Source organism: Chelonia mydas, chromosome 2 (genome assembly GCF_015237465.2).
Source record: "Chelonia mydas isolate rCheMyd1 chromosome 2, rCheMyd1.pri.v2, whole genome shotgun sequence".
Taxonomy (NCBI): Eukaryota; Metazoa; Chordata; order Testudines; family Cheloniidae; genus Chelonia; species Chelonia mydas.
The window spans coordinates 177373423-177388341 of NC_057850.1; the positions used below are offsets into that span (position 1 = coordinate 177373423).

The 14919-nt window shown below is 41.5% G+C and overlaps 1 protein-coding gene across 3 annotated transcripts in view; it reads right to left on the reverse strand.

Moving 5' to 3' along the window:
- The window catches only part of ITGA9 (integrin subunit alpha 9), a 291928-nt gene that overhangs the window by 216370 nt on the left and 60639 nt on the right, over positions 1-14919 (reverse strand). For all 3 annotated transcript variants that reach the window (XM_007057218.4, XM_043540653.1, XM_043540651.1), the window contains 2 exons: positions 14410-14564; positions 3478-3638 (listed from right to left, as the gene is read on the reverse strand). In XM_007057218.4, coding sequence (XP_007057280.2) covers positions 3478-3638; positions 14410-14564 — 316 coding nt within the window. The remainder of the gene's footprint in view (positions 1-3477; positions 3639-14409; positions 14565-14919) is intronic.

Sequence of the window (14919 nt, forward strand, 5' to 3'; positions counted from 1 at the left end):
GAGCTGCTTAAATAAAAATAACTTTAGGTTTTGCACCAGATGATAGTTTACGTGTCATGGAGAACAGCAGATCACCTGGGGTCCCTCTGATTCCAAATACCAAAGGGTCACCTAACTAGAACTGGCAGCAGTGTCTCTCCCCACCTAAATTTAGAACCACACTCACATCATTCTGTGGCTCTGACACGGTTTCATTCCACTTTCCACCATGGACTGAAAACAGAAATCTTCCAGGAGTCTGAGATTTGAAACATAATTATGCAGGCATGAGAGATTCAATGAGTTTGAATAATATTCGTCTTAGACTACAAACTTCTGAAGCCTTGTCTGGACCAAACACACAAATTCCAAACCTTTTGAGAGTCACTCACTATCAGAGTCACTCAGTTACTTAAAAAGCCAGAGAATTTTATACAGGCTCAGAGTCAATAATAGGAATAAGAGGGGTAGCTCTTGCTCAGATTAATGGAGGAGTCATTTGGACTAGTGAAAGCTCTCCCTCAGCAACAGCGTAAAGAAGTGTAAAGTGTAAAGAATTCATCTAAGGGCCGGGGGCCTGGGGTCAGCCAGCTCTGCTGGGAGACAAAGCCTCTTCAGAACAGGTGTTTGGGCCTGGGGGAAGAGATTATCACAGCCAGCTGGGAAGGGGTCAGGTGATTCCTGTAAAGGGATGAAAGCTCAGCTGAAGAGCACAGCTGTAGGAAGCAGGGTGAATCTGGTGGCAGGCACTGGAGCAGAGAGGAGAGAGAGAGAGACAGACAAGGCCTCTGCAGCTGGCTTTGGCCAGGGGAATAGCTTTGTTTTGGTGTAATTTTGTGAGTTTCATGTCTGAAGAATACACTGTGCCCTGAAGGACGGGCCTGAACAGATGCTGAGTATGGCACTAGTGCTTCCTGTGGAGACAGGCCAGCAGCCCTACAGTTGGTTTTAGTGGAGTGGCTGTCTCCAAAAGCCATGGCTTATCAACTATACACTGACTCAGAGAAATGCCACCTACACAAATTAGAAACATCCTGTTATTTGATCATCATCACCCGCAGTTCTGCTGGCTGCCAGTGGGTTCAGGTAACTTCTTTCCCGCCAGGATTAGGCGACCCATCTCAGGTGTTAATATATCAATTCATTTGGTCTTCCTAAGCACTTATTTCTACATCGTGACCACGCATACTCAAACACTGCAGTTGCAAAACAGAAATGCTGCTACATTAAGACTTTTGTCACAGAAAATCTAAATGAATGGTAATAAAGTGAATGGGTTAGGGACGGTCTCAAACACCAGAATGCGAAAAGTGGGTAATTTCTTAGGGCACCTGGTACAAAGGGGAGGGAAAGGAAAACTAAAAGCAAAGAATACTTGATAAACTATTCCAATGCCAACCTTAAAACCCAAATCTCATCACCAGCTAGCTCACAAAACTATGTAATCAAAGAACTTTAATTTTTACTAGCTTCTTACTCAAGGATTGAGAACAGTAAAGGATCATGACTTCCATTTCCACTCCTCCGGAGTCTGCAAGGCTCTTCGATGTTTCCAATGACTCTATGGACCACATCACTTCCTCCCATGAGGGCAGAGACTACCACGGATCATCATTCCTTACTACTTTGCATCCTTCCTTACGCAAACTAATGACCTTTCCTGCAGTTTCTCCAAATTGGAAAAAAACCTTGGCCTTGCCTATATCCTATAAACAACTAAATCCTATTTGTTAAACAGCTGTTTCACTTTATTAATAAACAGCTGCTGGTAAATTTAAATGTGTTTATATATTTCCTTTACATAAGCAATTACAATTCCCAAGTGTTTTGAGGGCAAATAGTTTCTCTTTGAAAACATTTTGTACCCCAAGCCTTAGCTAACAATAATTACAATAAATACAATCACTTTCCAGACTTGTGTTTCCCCCTAGTGAATTCTATACATCACCCAAAAACCACAATAGGGCTAGTATGAAAGTAAGTATTTCTTAATGCAAGAGCTAAGTAATAAAGGAGCATATTCCCTGAACTGTTTTAATCACCAGAATTCCATAATATTATATTCTAAAGCCTGATCGGACATGCTGCTTTGGAGAAAGGCCAGAATTATTAAACATGCATCCAGATATTCCAGTTAATGGTAAACTAATTTGCTTAAATTTTCTGTAATGAGCTTTTTCCACAGCGGAAACCAGGAGCTGCCCCATAAGCAGAAAACCTTGGAAGATGTAGTCTACATCCAGGGACACAAGCAACTTAATAGCACATGGTTGCTTTCTTGGTGGTCATGATGTTTGTTTTCAGTTATGTCAGCAACCTTGCATAAAAATGCTAATAATGTCAAGGATTAATTTCATCTCCCAGCCTCAGGGTCTTTAGGTACAAAGCAGCTTCCTGAAAGAGTTCCTCCTTATGAGGATTATTGGCTACACTGGCTTGTCAGTGGAAATGCAAAGATAACATGGAGTTTAAAAACAGGGACTGTCTCAGTATCTGCCATGTGAAGCAAAGTGAATTTAGGTCAGCCTAATTTATGTAGAAGTGTCCTTGAAACGAGATACCAGTAATTGTTAAGCAGCAGCATATGCATCACCAGGCCAGTTGTATCATCTCAGCATATTGCTCCACAGATTTGCTTCATGATGCTTTACACATGAAAACACAAAAGTCATGTATACAATTTAAAAGAATAATTCCTTACTGCATGGATTATTTTTAACCATCCTCTAGACTTCTGTAAACAGAATTATAATTCTCTATTGCTTTTTTATTTACTTCTCAACTAAGAGGACACCTAGGGGACATTTCTTCAGTAATAGCTGTAGACCAAATATCATTAGAATTTTCTACCAACTCATTGGTAGCGTACTCTGTCAAAGGAACAATACTGTCCCTCCAGAAACATGGCTGGAGACACCTCCTTTATTCAAGAGTGGGGATGTGTAACAATCAATCCATGACCTGGATAAAAGTTCCAATGAACCCGCCTCCAGTCTCACCCCAAAATGAAGTCAAGAGTGCGCCCCAGAACTGAAAGTTGAGCCAGCAGTCACCTGGGAGCCTCCCACAGTCATCATGGCAAAAGTAAGTAAATGATTTGGAGAGTGCCCACTGCTTAGACCCTAAAACATACATACGAAATAAAGCTGTCCAACTACTGCTGTTCCGCCATAGTAACTTAGCATCCATATTTGGGGGAAATATAACAGCCAAAACAAAAACACAATCCATCCAATTAATATTCCTGACATTGTGTGCTGAAGGCCACCAAATCCATATCTGCCTCCTAGGGCAGATCCCTTGGGGAGGAAGTTCAAAACCTTCCACTGAGAAGGGCCTTCCATTGATCCAGGAAAGCTCAAACACAGGAACTAAAAAGCAAAAGCATCCCAAACCAAGTCAAACATAACGCCTTTGATGGCCTATAGAATAAATACTTAAAGCAACAAATGGAACTGCAAAAAGGTGAATGCCAGAGAAGAGATGGAATGGACTGACCTTTACGTAGGCTAGGTAGTGATCACACTTTTCCCTCATGTACGACAGCTGTAACTGCTCCACAACCTGTCCCATTGTTTCTCCAGAAGACACAAAATAAACCCTGGGCTGTTGGCCTTTTTCTTTCTTTGCCACATCTGCAGTCAAGATATAATTCAAACCTGCCAAAAAAAGAAAACAAAAAGATTCCATGACTGTCAGCCCAAGGAGGTTCTTCTCTAGCAGCCTTTCAGTTTGTCCTGTTGTATCTTCTGGCATGTTTACTTAGAGGATGAGTAGCACCTTGGATGAGGAGGCCCTTTACCAGGAATGTGAGAAAGCACGAGTAAAAAAATAATCCAAAAAATTCTAGAGATATTTTACTCACCCTGTTGAAAGAAAACAAACATGCTTTGTTTTCCCTCCACATCACCACAAACTAAGGACCGGATGTCAACAAGAACTTGGCATTTCCTGGTTGAGTTATAATCTTATTAGCATTTAGAATTTAACTAGAGGTAGTTGTTTGTATTTCATTTCCCTTTATGAATATTATTCCCCTGAAAGCTACAGAACATGCACTCCATAGACGAATAAACTATCAGCAGGGGATCTTCTTTCATTCTATTCTATCTGGTGCATAGTTCAGTAAAGTTTGCTGTTTTGTATTTTGATACTATTGTGGCCAAAAGAAGGCTTCTTCTCTGTCTACCCAACAATTTGTTTACTGGTTGAATAATCCAGATGGATTCTACCTGCCACCCAAGTGAATGCAACAATGTCTGAGGCCCTGAACCAGCAAAGAAATCAGCTTTTTTCTTTTAGTAGATGTCTGTACCACTAAAGTCAGTGGGAGTCTACACAAAGCACAGGGGCCCTTATGTTAGTGGATCCTATTGCAGGATGTGGTCCTTAGCGATTTCAGCTGAATGTTAAGACAATAAAGGGAACATCAGTAGATGACCAGCAACACACGGGTTAATTAGTCTGCATGTGATGTACGAGACAGTTAGCTCATGTCTGTTTCTGTGCATTATTACATAATAAGGCCAAACACTGATTATCTGAGCAGAATTTTAATGATTTCCTTAAATGTGTACACATCTGTTTTGATTTTTATATCAAATTTGATTTAAACCAGCTAACTGTTACTACTACCTCTAAACGACAATAATCTTTTTAAAAGACTTTAAAATTGTTAAACAAAAAACTTCACATAAAAGTTTTCAATCCAAGAAGAAATTAGTGTGTTTGTTTTTTTAAATAGGAGAACATTCTGAGCTCTTTAAAACACAATTGTTGTCACTGGCCTCACTTGGGCCTTGTCTATACACAGTAGTTGAATCGGTTTAACAAATCATTTTTCAAACGGGTGCAAAAGGCTCTGTGGGCATTCTTATTTCAATTTAAAATCAGACTTATTTCAGTTTGGCTTAAATTAATTCCTAATCAACTGAAACTAAACCAAAATAAGCCTGATCTACACAAAAATAAGAAAAGGAGTACTTGTGGCAGCTTAGAGACTAACACATTTATTTGAACATAAGCTTTCATGAGCTACAGCTCACTTCATCGGATGCATCCGATGAAGTGAGCTGTAGCTCACGAAAGCTTATGCTCAAATAAATGTGTTAGTCTCTAAGGTGCCACAAGTACTCCTTTTCTTTTTGCGAATACAGACTAACATGGCTGCTAGTCTGAAACAAAAATAAGAGTGTTTCCCTCCAACCCTCTGTACCACTTTAAAATCACTTTTAAAACAGTTTGCGTAAAACGATCTGATCCTGTGAGGTGCTGAGCACCGCAATTCCCACTGAAGCTGATGGGAGTTGTGTGTGCCCAACAACTCAGCAAGATCAAGCATAACACACATTTTGGCCTATTTTTAAAGACAAAAAAAAATCCATTTTTGGTTTTAGGTTGTACAGACCCCATACCCAATCCTGTCTCCTCTTTTTCATTTCTTAGGAGACCATCCCCGCCTACCTTTGCTGAGACTACAGCTATGATATCAACTGCAGAAACAACTGTTGCTGCAAAAGACAAGAAAATCTGTGGGCAAATCCAAGAGCTGTGCAGGCAGTAAACAAGGCACTGCAGACACTCATCCCCAGCCTCGGGGCCAGGACGAGCTCCCTAGACCCCAAATGATGTAAAGTTAGATAAAAAGGCTACCTAAGTTCAATTCATGAGTGTTTCCTAAACCTTTTAAGATTCTCAAGTAGAAATGTAACATTTAGAAGCTCCTGTCTAGATGAACAGCATAATATGCAACCCAAATACTAATAAGAACACTGCACAGAGCCTCTAAACAAAACCATTCCAGTTACCATCCTTCTATAGCAACCGTGGATGTTTTTGATTAATACATTTCAAATAGCACATTTCACATCTTTTTCCCTTTTCTTTTGGCAACTTATTCCTATGCTACATCCAATGATGTCACATTAGTGGAAAAGCTGAAATACTATGAACAAGATTTTTTTTCTTTTTTGCTTCAAAACAAAAAAGGAACCAGGGTGGGAAAGTAACTGACTAGTTCATAAAGCACCCTCATCGATTTAATTTATTCCCATTCACTTTGAGTATTGGGTAGTAAGTTTTTGCTACTAAATTAACTCTCACTAGTAACCTTTCAGAGTCTGCCAGGGGTACTCAAACACATGCATGCTCTTAAATGTTTATGGGATCTGGCCTTTGACTTCAGAAGTTAATAAAAATTTGCCATGCATGCAATCGGTTTAGATTAAATTTTGAAATGACCAATCCTCTGCCCAGAACTCAAACCTAATCTCTATAAAGGTTGGATAAAACGGCATTCAGAAGTATATTTTGTTCATTTGCAAACAAGGCCATTCACCAGTACAGCAGACTCAGTGTCCCAATAAGTGCCATAGTTAGATACTTGCTGAATAAGGAGTAGCGGAGACACCGCATGATTTTCATTCTCAAGTGTCACATACCCACTTAGACACTTCAGTTGTGGGGGGGGGCATAGATCAGCATTACGCTGCACTCCCCGTCAGTACCTGGCCCAACCCGGGGAAGCTCATGATCCAACCAGTGGACCAAATTCGGTGATCAGTCCTGGTCACAGTGCACGTACGCTAAAAAGAACTGCATTAGGTACCCCTGCTCCACTTTGTTACAAGCAGCAAAACACGTGCTTTCAGTGTAACATCACGTACTTTAGATTACTTCTTCCTTGTTAGTGTTACCCTTAAAGTCCCCACAAGGCATGCATGTGTGTCCCTCTGAAACGGACCTCAGCAACCCTGAGAACAAAATGGCTCATGGGTCAAACTTTGCACACAGAGAACATTCTTAAACATCTAAAGGTGCAGCGCTCAAAAAACAAAGGCATTCTAATTTCATTGCTGCATACACCACATCCCCTATATCAGATGCGCCAGCAGATGACAATGTCTAGGGCCTGCGTTAAGGAAAAGAATCTCTTTTTTCCCCCTACTTCAAACTTCTTCCTCTCGAAGCCCTCTATTGCCGCCAACACCCTGCAGCGTAGGTGACCAGACAGCGGTCTCTGTGGGGCCCTCCTTTACTTTCCTCACGGAAGCACTGCCTCCGCAGCACTCACCAACATGATTTCGGTCCTGGCCCAGGCATGCACATTAAGTGGAAGTAACAAGAGGCAGTAAGAAAAAGTCTCTGGTATTTCTTGCCCAAACTGAAGCAGGCTGCAGATAATGAAGACAAACCCAATTTTGTAGACTCAGAAATTCTGGAGAGCGTGGATGAGTATCTTAAACCCTGGCGGCTTATCCAAACGGAAGAGAAACTCGGAACCACCTGAAGTGCACCAATTACGAGTTCAAACAAAGCGTAGCTCCACCCACAAAACCACGCTACAGCTGGGCACAATCAGCTGTGTCTACCTAGGGAATCCTCTTGCAGTTGACTAGAATGGGGTGATGCAGGGCAGAAGTTAAGTGCATTGACTGAGCTGTGTGGAGAAGCTTCCGCAGCATCTGTGTACACAATGCCTAGCTCCAGCCAGCCCTATAACCGGTCATTTTCAGAAGCACGGAAAATCATCCAATTCACACAAAGGCGTTTTTTTTTTAATTAAATGGTAGCTTGGTATTTTTTTAATCTGTATAAATAAATTATCCTGTCTGCAAGCATAGCAAGTTTCCTTTCATTTGCCAGTGGCTAGGCAAGTAGCATGGTGCCTTGAAATATGGGAGACCCAAGCAGCCTCCATTTTCCTGTTCGGGGCCTTCAGCTGGGAAAGGGGTATTGTTTGGAAGTATGCTGGCAAGGTATTGTGCTCAGACGTGTGTGTATTATGCAGGGAAAGGCCACGCCCAGGCCAGGAACAGTGCTCCAGCCTAAGCTGTAATTCAACCTGGTAACATCAAGCTAGAATTGTTACCCTGTCACACTAGGCAACATAGTTTAAAGGTCAGGCTTAGCTAGCTTAAAATTAGCTAGGGGCTTGAATTCACATACAGCACTAAGAAAAGGAGTACTTGTGGCACCTTAGAGACTAACCAATTTATTTGAGCATAAGCTTTCGTGAGCTACAGCTCACTTCATCGGATGCATACTGTGGAAAGTATAGAAGATCTTTTTATACACACAAAGCATGAAAAAATGGGTGTTTACCACTACAAAAGGTTTTCTCACCCCCCACCCCACTCTCCTGCCAGTAACAGCTTATCTAAAGTGATCACTTTCCTTACAATGTGTATGATAATCAAGGTGGGCCATTTCCAGCACAAATCCAGGGTTTAACAAGAACGTCTGGTTGGGGGAGGGGGTAGGAAAAAACAAGGGGAAATAGGTTACCTTGCATAATGACTTAGCCACTCCCAGTCTCTATTCAAGCCTAAGTTAATTGTATCCAATTTGCAAATGAATTCCAAATCCGCACAGACACACCCCTGGAACCCCGACCTGGGATATTCTATCTACTACCCAAGATCCATAAACCTGGAAATCCTGGGCACCCCATCATCTCAGGCATTGGCACCCTGACAGCAGGATTGTCTGGCTATGTAGACTCCCTCCTCAGGCCCTACGCTACCAGCACTCCCAGCTACCTTCGAGACACCACTGACTTCCTGAGGAAACTACAGTCCATCGGTGATCTTCCTGATAACACCATCCTGGCCACTATGGATGTAGAAGCCCTCTGCACCAACATTCCACACAAAGATGGATTACAAGTCGTCAAGAACACTATCCCCGATAATGTCATGGCTAACCTGGTGGCTGAACTTTGTGACTTTGTCCTTACCCATAACTATTTTACATTTGGGGACAATGTATACCTTCAAATCAGCGGAACTGCTATGGGTACCCGCATGGCCCCACAGTATGCCAACATTTTTATGGCTGACTTAGAACAACGCTTCCTCAGCTCTTGTCCCCTAACGCCCCTACTCTACTTGCGCTATATTGATGACATCTTCATCATCTGGACCCATGGAAAAGAAGCCCTTGAGGAATTCCACCATGATTTCAACAATTTCCATCCCACCATCAACCTCAGCCTGGTCCAGTCCACACAAGAGATCCACTTCCTGGACACTACAGTACTAATAAACGATGGTCACATAAACACCACCCTATACCGGAAACCTACTGACCGCTATTCCTACCTACATGCCTCCAGCTTTCACCCTGACCACACCACACGATCCATTGTCTACAGCCAAGCTCTGCGATACAACCGCATTTGCTCCAACCCCTCAGACAGAGACAAACACCTACAAGATCTCTATCAAGAATTCTTACAACTACAATACCCACCTGCGGAAGTGAAGAAACAGATTGATAGAGCCAGAAGAGTTCCCAGAAGTCACCTACTACAGGACAGGCCTAACAAAGAAAATAACAGAACGCCACTAGCCGTCACCTTCAGCCCCCAACTAAAACCCCTCCAACGCATTATTAAGGATCTACAACCTATCCTGAAGGATGACCCAACACTCTCACAAATCCTGGGAGACAGGCCAGTCCTTGCCTACAGACAACCCCCCAGCCTGAAGCAAATACTCACCAGCAACCACATACCACACAACAGAACCACTAACCCAGGAACCTATCCTTGCAACAAAGCCCGTTGCCAACTGTGCCCACATATCTATTCAGGGGACACCATCACAGGGCCTAATAACATCAGCCACACTATCAGAGGCTCGTTCACCTGCACATCCACCAGTGTGATATATGCCATCATGTGCCAGCAATGCCCCTCTGCCATGTACATTGGTCAAACTGGACAGTGTCTACGTAAAAGAATAAATGGACACAAATCAGATGTCAAGAATTATAACATTCATAAACCAGTCGGAGAACACTTCAGTCTCTCTGGTCACGCGATTACAGACATGAAAGTTGCGATATTACAACAAAAAAATTTCAAAACCAGACTCCAGCGAGAGACTGTTGAATTGGAATTCATTTGCAAATTGGATACAATTAACTTAGGCTTGAAGAGAGACTGGGAGTGGCTAAGTCATTATGCAAGGTAACCTATTTCCCCTTGTTTTTTCCAAACCCCCCCCCCCAGATGTTCTTGTTAAACCCTGGATTTGTGCTGGAAATGGCCCACCTTGATTATCATACACATTGTAAGGAGAGTGATCACTTTAGATAAGCTATTACCAACAGGAGAGTGGGTGGGGGAAGAGAAAACCTTTTGTAGTGGTAAACACCCATTTTTTCATGCTTTGCGTGTATAAAAAGATCTTCTATACTTTCCACAGTATGCATCCGATGAAGTGAGCTGTAGCTCACGAAACCTAATGCTCAAATAAACTGGTTAGTCTCTAAGGAGCCACAAGTACTCCTTTTGTTTTTGCGAATACAGACTAACACGGCTGTTACTCTGAAACCTGTCATACAGCACTACAGCATACTTAATCCACCTCCTGTCGACATAGCACTTTCTACACTGGGGGTTAAGTCAGTATAACTATGTCGCTCAGGGGGGTGGATTTTTCACACCCCTGAGGGACGTAGTTATAGCAATATACTTCTGTTGTGTAAACCTGCCTTTGGTAGGACCTAAACTCAACCTTTTTCTAGACTAGATAAGGCAAACCCAAAAAGGGGGAATCAGATATCTGCCAATTCTTTACGCTCCTCCCCTTTTAACAATGTATGCAGTAATATTGCCCTTACTTCCCAAAGAAAACTGTTCCCTTTCTCTGTCACCTGGGGAATAAGGAAAGCAACGGTAGCTACTATCGAATGCGGAATTGCTCACGACTATATAGAAAAAATGGAGGCCCCAAAACGCACTGGAAGATGGAACACCAAAGCCATGCCTGAAGCAGCTTTCTGGTCACAACCAGGGAAGCAAGGAAGAGCCTAAACCAAACACTGGGATATATGAAAAATAAATAACTAAAAAAAGTTTCCTATTTCTGACCATCCAAAACCCTGTGAGGTAATGCTTTGTCTGGGTATGAAATACAACCAACCATCTAGCCTTCTAGCGCATGCTGCAGCAAAGAGAAAGGTCAGACAATGACTGCCCCACCATGCAAAGCAACACATTTCACTATTATGCCTCTTTAACTCAGCCCTAACTACTTCAGCTGAAAAAGACGCTGAAGATTTCAGTCTGCACAAAGTGCCCATAAAATAGATGGTATTCGTACTTTGCGAATGAGACACCACATTGTGGAAATAAACACTGGTCTACAAATAGCTGTGAACGTACTAGTAGTGCGGCAGATAGTGCTGGAAAAAAATGGGAGAAAAAGGTCCATATTTAAAACTTCTTTGACCAATCCAATTAAGTTGGAGACAGATTTTCTTTATGGGTCACTGAATTAAATAGCAATACATTAAAATAAACATTTTAGAGATGAGTTTATAATAGAAAGAATAGGATAGTGACAGCATGTTCAGTACAGACTTGTAAAACTGTTGCATGCAGATGTGACGCTGGTAAACCAAGTGCCAGCTCTAGCCAAAGCTATAGGCATTAGCTAAGAACTGACAAACCCATAGCTGGAAACCAAACTAGCTATGTTAGTTTTGTTCAAAATAGGTATTAGTCTTATAAGAATGCATTTAGTGCTTACACTATGAAATGCTTGTAAGCTGCTGCATGCATTAATCTCACTCAATTAATCTGTACTCCATGCTAAAAGGAAATATGTAAGCTTTGCTTTATAACTTTGAAAATGTTTCTTCTGAATTTGTGAACCCAAGCACGGGAATTGCCCCACTCACTCAGGAGAACTATCAAAAATTAAGTGGGCCATAAGACAAACACTTTGTTCATTGCCCCATCCACCCACGGAGAATTACGTGCAGAAGGCCTTGTCTCATCGATTTGAATGCTGGAAGAGGGAAATAAAAGCAGTTGACATGAAGATTTTTCATCTCTTTGTTGTTTGAACTCTCACAGGGCCAGAGACATTAAATGAAGGCAGAGATCCCCTTGGGCTACCCCTGGATCTGCCCTGAAAGACATTTTTGAATTGATAGATTACCACATCTCTGTCATCTGTAGGAATCGGAGATGGTAACTCATTTGTGTGTATGTATGTTTGCTTTAACCTGTAAACAACTCATTTTTCCTAGTTACTAAACGTTAGATCGTTTCTTACGGGACTGGCTACAGACATGGTCTTTAGTGTAAGATCTAAGGTACCAACTGATCTGGGGTAAGTGACTGACCTCTTGGGACTGGAAGCAACCTGAATATTTTGTGATTTTTTATGTAAATGACCATTTATCATTTCCAGCTTGCAAGATAGTTTTAGACAGTCCCCTTACACTCTCCAGGCTGTTACAGTGGTCCAGGAGTTCACATTTGTTACTGGCTTGGTGAAATCTAATGATAGAACACACCACCAGTTTGGGGTGTCTGCCTTGGTTTTGACCGTCTGCCCTGAAGTAAGCACTCACGGTTGTGAGCCACTCTAGACAGCATGAGATAAGTACAACGGCCACAATTTTCAAAACAGACCAGTGATTCTCAGTGCCCAACTTCAGATGTCCTATAGGGTCTGACTTTCAAAAAGTGCTGAGCACCAACTTCCTGTATATCTTCCTTTAAAGACATCTAAAACTGAGACACCCCAAAATCATTAGTCCCTTTTGAAAACCTTGCCCATGAGGCTCCGATACATAATATAATTATTTCTTATCTGTATCACCACAGCGCTTAGGAACGCTAGTCATAGACCAGGACCCCATTGTGTTAGGTGCTGTACACATTAACTCATCTCCCATAAATATGTTCTAATGCATAAATTGGGTCGAAAGACTTTTGAATCTAAACATATTTAGCTGAAGCAGTTTTTGGTATTAATTAACCCGTTCTCTAAGATTTAACCAGTTATGTGAGAGGTGTCACATTACCACTAGCCCCCTCCCAAATATTGTTACTAGGAAATCTGTAAGAAATTAAAATGCATTGTTTTGTATAAGCTAAATTAAATGCTTATTTGAGGCAGTGTGTCCAAATTGTATCCCAAGAAGTTTTTACACAGTTAGATAATGCTGGCTATGTTTTTCTAACAAATTGCTTCGATTAGATGCACTGTCTAAAAAGACAATGTCTGAGAGTTATTATCTACTTAACAAAGAACTCTACTAGGGGATGGGTAACATTTGCCAAAAGTATTCAAATGTTCTTTTAACTGCAGTAAGTTACAACAGGGTATGGTTTGTATCATAATTCAGGGAAATTAAACTTACTCTCATCTGTGGTATGCTGCAAGAAGATTAGTTCCCTCCAGAAATATGAGAATGCACTTGAATGAGAAAGGGAAGTTTGTTTCTTAACACCCGGTAGAGCTACACAAACTGAGAACCAGGGTAAAGTTTTCAAAAGGGCCAAAGGCCTATTTTCAAAAGCGATCTTTGACACTTAGGAGGCTAAGAAAGCCAATGAGATTTAGGCCACAAGGTGCTTACAGTCACTTTTGAAAATGGGACTTAGGCCCTTTTAAAAACTTTACCCTAAAATAGAAAATGGGAATTAACATTTTTGGATCAACCAGAATTATCCTATCTGGATAAAAGTGCTTTGCTGAACTATACATTCATCTGTGGGATTTTGCAAGAACTCTTAAGAAAGGGAAAGGTACAGCCATACAAATCCTAGCCTTGAACCCTGGCCTTAGAACCCAAAAAGAGATTAAGCTTTGAGCAATTTTGTTCTCTTTGAGAAGTTTAACTATCCCAGACTCAAGTGATAATGGGGTAGATCCTGGCTAGTCCTAGTGGCTAGCAGCTGCTTCTTACTTGTGCACAGTACAGGGGAGGGAATAAAGAGTCTGTCCGCCCCTTGTGTGGCCCACATAAGGTCCAAAAAGAATTTCACTTTGTACAGTCAGGGGAGCACAGGCACTCCAAAGGTACTTCAGAGGGGGCAGGGAATAGGTGGAGCCATGGCTTGCCCCCTCTTTCTGCTGGCCAGGCACATAGGAGAATATGCTACAAATATGAATATGCCCTATAAAAGTTGCTCCCTCTGGAGCAGCACAGCTCCACACCACTTCCGGCGCTGGACAGTGCCAAAATGGCATGATCGAGTCCAAACTCTATACCACAGCATTATATTATTTATGCATACATACATACATACATACATACACACACACACACACACACACACAAAGCATTATATGTACCTATTATATAATAGATATATGTAATATTTCAACATGATCATAATACTGCTTTGTACTTACATAGTTCCTTTCATCCAAGATTCTCAAAGCTCTTTATAAATATTAAAGAAGCTTGAAAATATCCTTGTTAGTAGAGTAAGAATTTTTATTTTATACCCATTGCATAGATGAATAAACTGAGGCACTGAAAATTATTTGCCCAAAGCAGCAATTGGTGTCAGCAATTAAACTGAGGAATCCTTTAAGCACACCTTATGAATCACTAAAACCCAGCCTTCTCTAGAGTTACATATGGCATGAGAACCATTTTATGGATGCACATTACCTATTTCTCCTGGAACACGTTTGCCGTTGAAAAGAAAGCAGACTGTGACATTGAGGCAGTTCACCTGCTGCAAGCCATCATGGCACTGGGGAGCTGTGATATTGATGGAAGCTGGCAGGAAAATGGAGAGGTCCATTGTAATGACAGGTCTAGATCTGGAGACCAATGAAGAAGTATAATTTAGTTTGGCTTCAGAGGGATGTTTCTCAACCAGATGAAAATAAAGCAAAATTGGTAAACACTTGGTATCAAGTAGACATTAAAAAACAACACTGTGAACCTTAGAACAGATTCGGCATTCTTCTAGCACTTCCCTCAGCCAGCAAGGGAGACCCATATCCTACTATATCAGTGGCTGAAGTGAGATATCAGATTTTTGTTAATAAACTGTACTTCCAATATTTGAGCACACCATGCATGACCAGATGTGACCAATAATAAATAATCTCTAGTCAAAGGTGTATTAGAGACTTCATGATGAGAGGGGAGGGTAATGAGATTAGCGCATTA